Source organism: Sinocyclocheilus grahami, unplaced genomic scaffold (genome assembly GCF_001515645.1).
Source record: "Sinocyclocheilus grahami isolate Dianchi unplaced genomic scaffold, SAMN03320097.WGS_v1.1 scaffold9.1, whole genome shotgun sequence".
Taxonomy (NCBI): domain Eukaryota; kingdom Metazoa; phylum Chordata; class Actinopteri; order Cypriniformes; family Cyprinidae; genus Sinocyclocheilus; species Sinocyclocheilus grahami.
Window position 1 is genome coordinate 3349127 of NW_015505188.1, and position 9123 is coordinate 3358249.

At 36.5% G+C, this 9123-nt stretch overlaps 2 protein-coding genes across 2 annotated transcripts in view; one reads left to right on the forward strand and one right to left on the reverse strand.

Moving 5' to 3' along the window:
* The window catches only part of dpy19l1l (dpy-19-like 1, like (H. sapiens)), a 12492-nt gene extending 5454 nt beyond the window's left edge, over positions 1–7038 (forward strand). The window contains exons 5-22 of the mRNA XM_016281682.1: positions 699–819; positions 1291–1384; positions 1543–1600; positions 1692–1783; positions 2509–2608; positions 3470–3547; positions 3640–3726; positions 3966–4025; positions 4105–4185; positions 4306–4407; positions 4483–4554; positions 4762–4832; positions 5491–5515; positions 5685–5804; positions 5916–6090; positions 6184–6283; positions 6390–6515; positions 6595–7038. Coding sequence (XP_016137168.1) covers positions 699–819; positions 1291–1384; positions 1543–1600; positions 1692–1783; positions 2509–2608; positions 3470–3547; positions 3640–3726; positions 3966–4025; positions 4105–4185; positions 4306–4407; positions 4483–4554; positions 4762–4832; positions 5491–5515; positions 5685–5804; positions 5916–6090; positions 6184–6283; positions 6390–6515; positions 6595–6766 — 1734 coding nt within the window. The 3' untranslated portion in view covers positions 6767–7038. The remainder of the gene's footprint in view (positions 1–698; positions 820–1290; positions 1385–1542; positions 1601–1691; positions 1784–2508; positions 2609–3469; positions 3548–3639; positions 3727–3965; positions 4026–4104; positions 4186–4305; positions 4408–4482; positions 4555–4761; positions 4833–5490; positions 5516–5684; positions 5805–5915; positions 6091–6183; positions 6284–6389; positions 6516–6594) is intronic.
* A 281-nt stretch (positions 7039–7319) lies between these two features.
* Positions 7320–9123, reverse strand: part of LOC107592624 (sodium bicarbonate cotransporter 3-like) — a 43413-nt gene continuing 41609 nt past the window's right edge. The window contains exon 24 of the mRNA XM_016282166.1: positions 7320–8599. Within this exon, the coding sequence (XP_016137652.1) occupies positions 8518–8599 (82 nt within the window). The 3' untranslated portion in view covers positions 7320–8517. The remainder of the gene's footprint in view (positions 8600–9123) is intronic.

A 9123-nucleotide genomic window follows, 5' to 3' on the forward strand; every position in this document is an offset into this window, starting at 1 on the left:
AAAAAAAAAGGGTCAATTCCGACTTTGCAATGACATTCTGACGCTTCTGAATCAGCCACTGTAAGTATGTTTTGTTACTAGTTTAAGTATTTGCTGTTGACTGTTCAAATGCAGAGTTTTGCGCCGCTCAGAGTAACGCGTTGTGTGTGTGTGTGTGTGTGTATGAGAGAGGGGAACAGGGTAACATCACAGGAGAGTGAACTGCCTGTCAGAAATCATAGCACGTCAGCTGTCTTAACCGCGGCTTGTGTACTGCATCATCACTGTGTCTGTCACGTGACTCTGTTGCCCTTTCAGGCTTGAACTGATGGTAAAACTAACGACATTATTAACTGTCTTAATATTTACTTGAAACTTGAAGCTCGTGATTATGGTAAGGGGTGTTACATTTCCGACGCGTGCTTGTGGTGTTCGGCCAATCACAATGCACTGGGTCAGCTGGCCAATCAGAGCAGACTGTGCTTGTCAAAGGAGGGGGCTTTGTTGAAAACGACGTGTTTGAGAGAGGCGGGGCATAGAGGACCTACAATAATGTACAGTATTTGAAAAATAATGTGTTTTTTCAACATTAAAGCATGTCAACATATTCTGTTACATCAAATACACAAAATAATGATCTTTAAAATAGCATCATATGACCCCTTTAAAGTCTTGAGGTCTAAAGTTAACCATCTTTTTTGCTCTCTTCTGTACTGCAGGTGGTTTTGGCCAGCTGGTACGGAGCGTACACCAGCACAATAGATTTCTTTGGGATCCCTACTAAGATGTGTTGGACCATCAACAGAGGGGAGGATCTAGATCCAGTGGAGAGTTGTGAAGGTATTGGACAAGCCAAATGTCAAATAAGTATCCATTATTTGGCCCACACATCTATTTGTTGTTTAATTTTAGAGCATTTGCAGTACAGTACATTGTAAATAACTGTAGAGCCCCACACATGATATTCAAACGACTCATTTTAGTTAGATTGTGGCCCACAAATTAAGTATTCATGACTTGTTAATTCATTTCATTGTGTTTTTCTTTATAAAAGTCACCTTTAATTTGTCTTGCTGTCTTAGAAAAGTTTCCTTCATTGTTGTTATGAAAATGCATGCTTTAGAAATAGGTCTTTTTTTGCAACTTTCACTTCTACTAACACACTCATTATAAGGGAAGATTTATTTTTGTAAAGTGTTATTGAGCTGCAGAAAAAAGTGAAAGCAGAAGGTTGCTGTTTTATTCACTGAGTGACTGACAGCCAAAAGTTCTTAATTTCACGGATATTTCACTTGAGTGTCTTTTCCACAGGTCTGGGGGATCCTGCATACTTTTATGTCACATTCGTGTTTCTGTTAAATGGGGCAATGATGAGCCTTTTCTTCATCTATGGAACATATCTGAGGTAATGCAGCCTAGATTAAACATCTCAGAGTCCTTTAATTGATATGGAAGAAAGTGCATCTTTTGAGTTTAGTTTTGATTACAAATGAGTTGATCTTGATAGCATGGTTTTAAAAGCTAGATCATAACATGCACATTCTTTTTTGGCTATTCTTATAGTGGCAGTCGACTAGGTGGCACTGTTACAGTTCTGTGTTTCTTCTTTAATCATGGAGAGGTAAAGCAGATTGTTTTCTTAAGCATCTCTAGCAAAAAAAAAATTTTTCACTACAGTCTTGCTGTCTCTCTTTTGAACCCTTGAATCCCAGAGTACTCGGGTCATGTGGACACCACCTCTGAGAGAGAGCTTCTCCTACCCCTTCCTGGTTCTGCAGATGCTTCTGCTCACTTACATCCTCCGGTAACTTGCTTTCTTCCACAAGTTTGGTATAATCATAGCAATTTCATGTTCGTATTCAACCTTTCATGCTCATGTTCACTCTTTTTGTTCATACTTTGAAATGACTTAAAGGGTTAGTTCACCCAAAAATGAAAATTAGGCTGTGTTTTACTCACCCCCGAGGCATCCTAGGTGTATATGACTTTCTTTTTTCAGACGGATGCAGTTGGAGTTATTTTAAAAATTGTCCTGGCTATTCCAAGCTCTATCATTGCAGTCAGCAGGTGTTGCAGTGCTTCAGTCCAAAAGAAGTGGAAAAAAAAGCCCATCCATAAAAATAAAAAAAATAAAGGGTTAGTTCACCCAAAAATGAAAATTAGGCTGTGTTTTACTCACCCCCGAGGCATCCTAGGTGTATATGACTTTCTTTTTTCAGACGGATGCAGTTGGAGTTATTTTAAAAATTGTCCTGGCTATTCCAAGCTCTATCATTGCAGTCAGCAGGTGTTGCAGTGCTTCAGTCCAAAAGAAGTGGAAAAAAAAGCCCATCCATAAAAATAAAAAAAAGTGTCTCACACGGCTCCGGGGGGTGAACAAAGGCCTCCTGTAGCATATTTAAAAAGTAATAATCATTTTAATCTAGCTTGCGCTCACTGCTGTAAACGGAAGCCATTCCGGGCGGATGACGTATGAGGTCGGCTTTGCACATGCAAATTAATCTCGTTGGATTTTTTTGATTTTGTAAGGACAAGAAACCCAAGCAAGAACACCATGATGGCTCTGGGAATCTCCAATATTTTCTTCATGCTGCCATGGCAGTTTGCTCAGTTTGTTCTACTTACTCAGGTGAGTGGTGGAAGAGATGACAAGATCATAAGCTTGCTGACCCAAACACTTGTGTTTTATGCTGATATTTGAAGAAAGTACAGAAAGCAGCTGAATGTAGCATTTAGCTTCTGCAACCTTTCATCCTTAAACATCCACTGATAAGAGTTTGACTGAAATACACTAGTTTTCAAAAGTTTGGGATCAGTAAGATTTTTTAAATGTTTTTGAAATAAGTCTCTTACACTCACCAAGGCTGTATTTATTTGATCAAAATTATAGTAAAAACAGTAACTGTGAAATATTTTTACAATTTAAAATACCTTTTCTATTTGAATGTGTTTTAAAATGTAATTTATTCCTGTAATGGCAAAGTTGATTTTTCTCATATTTTCAGCAGAAATTAGAAATCATTCTCAAATGCTGATTTGGATCTCTCATTTCTTGTTAATATGAATGCTGAAAACATTTGTGCTGCTTAATATTTTTGTGGAAACTGCGATAATTTTTTTCATGAATAGAAATGTCAAAATAACAGTTCATTTGAAATAGAAATCTTTTGTTCCATGTTTACTGTTTCTTTTGATCAATTTAATGCATTCTTGCTGAATAAAAGTATTAATTTCTTCTTTCAAAAAAAATCTGACCCCAAATTTTTGAACAGTGTTGATAGTTTCCTAATAGAAATGTAATACAGTTCACCTCCAGAGTCATTTGTAATTATATTTTGCCTGAAGAAAACCTACCGTAGATCAGCCTAACATGATTGCATGTCTCAGGAATATTGTGCAATACACTTTTCAATTTCATCTGCTATGAGAAAATTGTTTTGCGGCAAGATAGCAAAGGATGCTATGACAAAAATGTTTGTGTGTTTTATAGGTGGCATCACTTTTTGCTTCATACATCTTGGGATATCTGAGTCCGGCAAAAATGCAGTCTGTCTTAGTGACACACATGGTAATGTAACATAATCTAGACTTGACTGATGGAGCCACAATATTGCTCATGTTGTCTTTCTGATCCACTGATGAACTGACTGCTCCTCACAGATCTCCTTGGCTGTCTGCTTTCTTCTGATGTTCGGGAACTCGATGCTGCTGACGTCCTTCTACGCCTCTTCACTGGTCTCCATCTGGGTGAGTTGGACAGAGTAAGGGCTCATTTGCTGCTTGCTCAGGAAAGCACACAAGGAGGTATAATCGGTTTCTAGGACACCAGAAGCTGATATGATGAATGTTGTCTCGTGTAGAAAATGCTGGCACAATAGTGCCATAGTCTGGCCAAATAAATATCCATGAGTAAGTACAAAGTACATACAAATAGGTGACCTCAAACACAAACATACTGTGAAGAAACATGTCTGCTTTAATTTCAGGGGGTAATTGCACTCAGGGATCGTTTGGTCGGTATATTCAAACCTGGACTCTTCACATGGGTAAGAGCACCAGTATTGACTAATGCATCAGTAAAATGTGCCTGAATTGACTACCAAAAAACAATTGTGTTTTTGTTAGGTCATGCAGTGCCTTGCATGGGTGGTCTCCACTGTCATTCTGAAGTTCATGCTCTCAGTGATTTTTGGGGCATCAGATGATGTGAGTAAAACGAGAGCAGTGCTGTTTTCTCTTGCTGTGAACATCAGTTAGCTTTAGCTTCAGGGGTCTGTTAAACAGTTCGTAGGGCTTTTGACATTTTCGTTTTGTTTTGAAATATAGGCCCATATCAGCAGTCTGATCAAATCCAAGTTCACAAGCTACAAAGACTTTGACACAATGATGTACACGTGTGCAGCTGAGTTTGACTTCATCGAAACGGAGGTGGGTAATGTGATCTATTTCCTTACAATCAGTCATCCGTTTCTCCTTTTTTCATTGTACTTGATTTGTTTGCAGACTCTCATCCGGTACATCAAAACCATGCTGCTTCCAGTTAACGTGCTGATTGTGGGTTTTATTGCTGGAAGGGTGAGTTGTTTTCACTTAGATAATGGATGATTTCCCTCTCTTACAATTTGGTATGCGTGTCCTGCTTTTATCTGTTTGCACCAATATTCTAGGTTTAAAGTTTTCTGTCAGTTTGGTGTTTATCAGTTGGTTTAGAGTTTAGCCTTTTCTCATAAGCGTAAGGAAATATACATACTAAAGTTCCCTCCTTTTGCTTCCTGAGTACAGACTATACAGGACATGATTGGGTTCCTCAGAAATGAGAAGACTGAAAAGTCAGAGGATGATGAAATGGAGCAGTAAGTATTCTATACATCTTCAGCACTTCATTGGCATGCTTGATTTGAACAGTGAACAGAAAATATGTGAAAAAAATGTTACATAAAAGGAAAATAAATTACACAGTAAAGTAAAAAATGTGTAAAATAGATTTATTCAGTTTTATTCTACAATTTTTTTTTAAAGATAACACTACCATTAAGAAGTCTCTTATGCTCACCAAGGCTGAATTTATTTGATCAAATTACAGAAATGATGTGAAATATTATTAGTTTAATATAACTAATATATGATTTTTAAATCTAACCTATTCTTGTGATGGTAAAGCTTAATTTTCAGCAGCCATTACAACAGTCTTCACTTCAGAAATTATTTTATTATGCTGATTTGCTGCTCACAAAACATTTCTTATCAAATTTATTATAAACCGTTGTACTGCTTAATATTTTTTGGAAGCCATGGTAGATTTTTTTAGGATTCTTTGATGAATAGAAAGTTTGAAAGAACAGAATTTGTTTGAAATAGAATCTTTTGTAACTTTATACTTTTATGCAATTTACTATTTACTATTATTATTTTTTTACCTTCCTTTCTTTCCCCTAACTTTTAAACAGTAGAATATATTTACATTTCTTTGGATAATATAAATAATTTAAACTTTGCTCTTCCATTTTTCAGAACCCAGATGTTGGCAAAGGGAGTGGTAAGATGCTTTAGTTTTGTTATGTATAGCTTTTTATGATTCAAGCTTTTTGTTTTTGTTATATATATTTTTTTCCTCCTGAATTGATATATATATAAAGAAATGCATGTGACCCATGGCATACACGTTGATATCCAGAGGCTGTGTTTATCTTGTGATGTGTGTCTAGCTGGTTTATCACAGTCTGCAGCTGGTGGCGTTTGCAGTGCTGGCTGTGCTCATCATGAGACTGAAGCTCTTCCTCACTCCTCACATGTGCATCATGTCCTGTTTGATCTGCTCCAGACAGGTGACTGACCATTCACGCTCGATCGCTCACCCCTAAATCTCCATATTACAAGGAAGCTGATTTGAGCAAAAGCTTTTAAATGAAATGAAAATGTTTTGATTTCATCTGCAGCTGTTCGGCTGGGTAGGAGAGAAGTTTAAACTCCAGTTGACAGTCGTGGGAATATTGTCCATCATGGCAGTCCAAGGAGTCGCCAACCTGCAGAGTCAATGGGACATCATAGGAGAATTCAGTAACTTCCCTCAGGAAGAGCTCCTGGAGTGGATCAAGGACAACACAAGGCCTAGTGAGAAGCTTTTGCTGTTCAACTGCACAAAATGAAACATCTCACTTCATGTGACCAGTGTCTGACTCCTGCATCCATGCAATATTCCTGTAGATGCTGTGTTTGCTGGTGCAATGCCCACCATGGCGAGTGTGAAACTGTCCACAGGAAGAGCCATAGTGAACCACCCGCACTATGAAGACGCAGGATTGAGGTAGACACGATTTAACATACATTTTATAGGTACTTATCCTAATTTTGAATCCTTTAATAATGTTCTGTTATTGTAAAGAGTTTGATTTCATTGTGTTCTTATTCAGAGAAAGAACAAAGATGGTATATGCCATGTACAGCCGAAAACCAGCTGAGGTAGTGAAGCAAAACTTAATAAAGCTGCAGGTGGACTATTTCATCTTAGAGGACTCGTGGTGCACCAGACGCTCCAAGTAAATGCCGCATACTTTGAATTAATACCGCTGTATGATCATTTCTTTTATCTCACATGTGTTTCTTCTTCATCTCCAGGCCCGGTTGCAGCATGCCTGAGATCTGGGACGTGGAGGATGCCCAGAATGCAGGAAAAGTGCCACTTTGCACTGTCATGTGGCGGGATTCACGTCCTCACTTCTCCACTATCTTTCACAACAACATTTACAAAGTCCTTCGAGTTCCCAAAACAGTGAGAGATATGAGATAACAGCAGTTTTTCCATCGCCTTACTGTTTTCCTGTCTTTGACGTGTGTGTGTGTGTGTGTATATACACAGCATTGATTATTTTTTGTGAAGGTCAGATGTGTTTTTCTTGAGCCTGCTTCTGCCACTTTGGTGTCCGTTTTGTTTTGATAAGCTGTAAGAGATGTTTAAACCGCAGTGAGAGTCAATCAGTATTGAATCACCCCTTTTCACTTAATGGAATAGTTCACCTAAAAATGAAATTTTCTGAAAATGTACTTACCTTCAGGTCATCCCAAGATGTAGATGAGTTTGTTTTTTCATCAGAACAGATTTGTCCAAACGCATACTCATTCTGACGGCACCCATTCACTCACTGCAGAGTATATATATATATATCTATATATATAGATATCAAATTGACAATTGCTCTGTTTGCAAAAAAAGGTCAACATCTGTAGCCTTTAAAATGTTTTTGGCATGAACAAAATAGCACAAAAAGACAACTTTTTTGTCCAGTGTAAAATTAAAAGACATTTCTCATAAAATGAAAAGTAAAAAAGAGGACATGTGATTCAAAAAAAAAAAAAACAGAAGTGTGGGGAAAGAGTGCAAAGTTTCCTGAGACTGCTCTAGATTAAATAAATTGTTGTCAGGCCTACAGCCGCGATGGCAAGCTTACCTAAAGTGCACATTAACACCAGTAACAGAAGAGGAAAGAAATGACAGGCCAACAACACTGCAGCAGTCCTTCTGCCCCATCATGCCTCTGCATCGCCTACTTAACCATTAAATCACCGTTAATAAATTAGTTGATTAACACATTGTAAAAATTATAAGTACTAACAATACAAAATTCTATTTTATAACACTAAAAAAGAGAAACAATAAAAACACATGAAAAAAATGTGAGGGAAAACTTTAACACAATCTGGAGCAATTTACATTACTCAAGTTTGAATTCTCTGACCTGCTATTTACTTTCAGAGTGACTGCAAGAACTGATCTCACTTTGTTCTCAATTTGTGCTATCCGACTGTTCTAATATAGTATTTGTACATAAATCAAGTAATCTGTCAGACCGTCAATGGGAATGACATTGTTACAATTGAAGTACAATAATAATAATTTACTTTGTATTTTTATTCATATTTCAATGTCCTTCATGTGACATTTTGAAGTGTTCGCTTTGCACACTCTTTTTCCAGTAGTTTGGAAGGTCAGTCACGCAGCCTAATGTCACCAACTTTGGTCTCAATGAGGCATTTTCTCATATATGCATTTATTTATAAAAAAAAAAAAAAATAGCACTCTGCAACAAACAGCATTTTAATGTACTTAAAGAAAAACATCCAGGTGATGATCTGAAAACTGGTACCGTGAGAAACAGGATTTTGGCATGTAAAACTAATTCTAAAAGACTTTGTCTTCATATCTATCTTGAAAAAATTAAATGACAAAATGAAGTAAAAATATGAAACCTACTGGTCTGAGCTCTTCATAACATTCCCTACAGTATATGTCTGAAATCATGGTGCTTTATTCATATTAAAAACAAAATGTACAAAATAAAAAGGTTTGTTGGTTTGATTAAAAATAGAAACTTAGATAAATATACCTGGAAGTCATTTCTCAGCCCTCTATCGGGCATCTCTACCTTTGGCTTGACTTGAGCAGGTTGGTAGGGCACACAGAACAGAGCAACACCGTTCCAGACTAGAGGACTCTGGGAAGGGCCCTGCAAGTGTCCACAGTGAGCTCTCAAAGTCTGTCTATCATAATGATGTCTCTGTATCCACACATTTATCCCCCTGCTCGTCTTCCGCATTGATCTTAATACTAACCGTCTTCTCTTCACTGTAAAACAAAGACAGAAGATTAAGGAAAAATTTACTCAAAGCAGACGCCCAGCAACATTTTTCTAAATGTTAATATCGCCATACTTCGCAACACACAGTATCACATTCAATGAAGCGCAAACAACATGTCATACATAAGGAAATATTCAAAAGCAAATCCAGCACACACACTTTTCACAGGCATTGGTTATAAACAATGGATTGAGGCCTGGTCACATGACGATAAATAAAAATAAGATAAATAAAATAACCAAACTAATAACTTTTATAAAATAGACATTTTTATTTAAAATATACTTTTATAAAATAAATAATATAATTTTTTATAAAGTTTTTTTTTATAATGTTATTTTTTCCTTTATGCCAAAAAAAAAAGTTCATATAAACTAATAATAACCTTTATAAATATACAAATTATATATATTTAGAAAAATATACTTTTATAAAATACATAAACAATTTTATTGTAGGGTGTTTTATATATATATATATATATACTTTTGTATATTTACATTGTGTCAA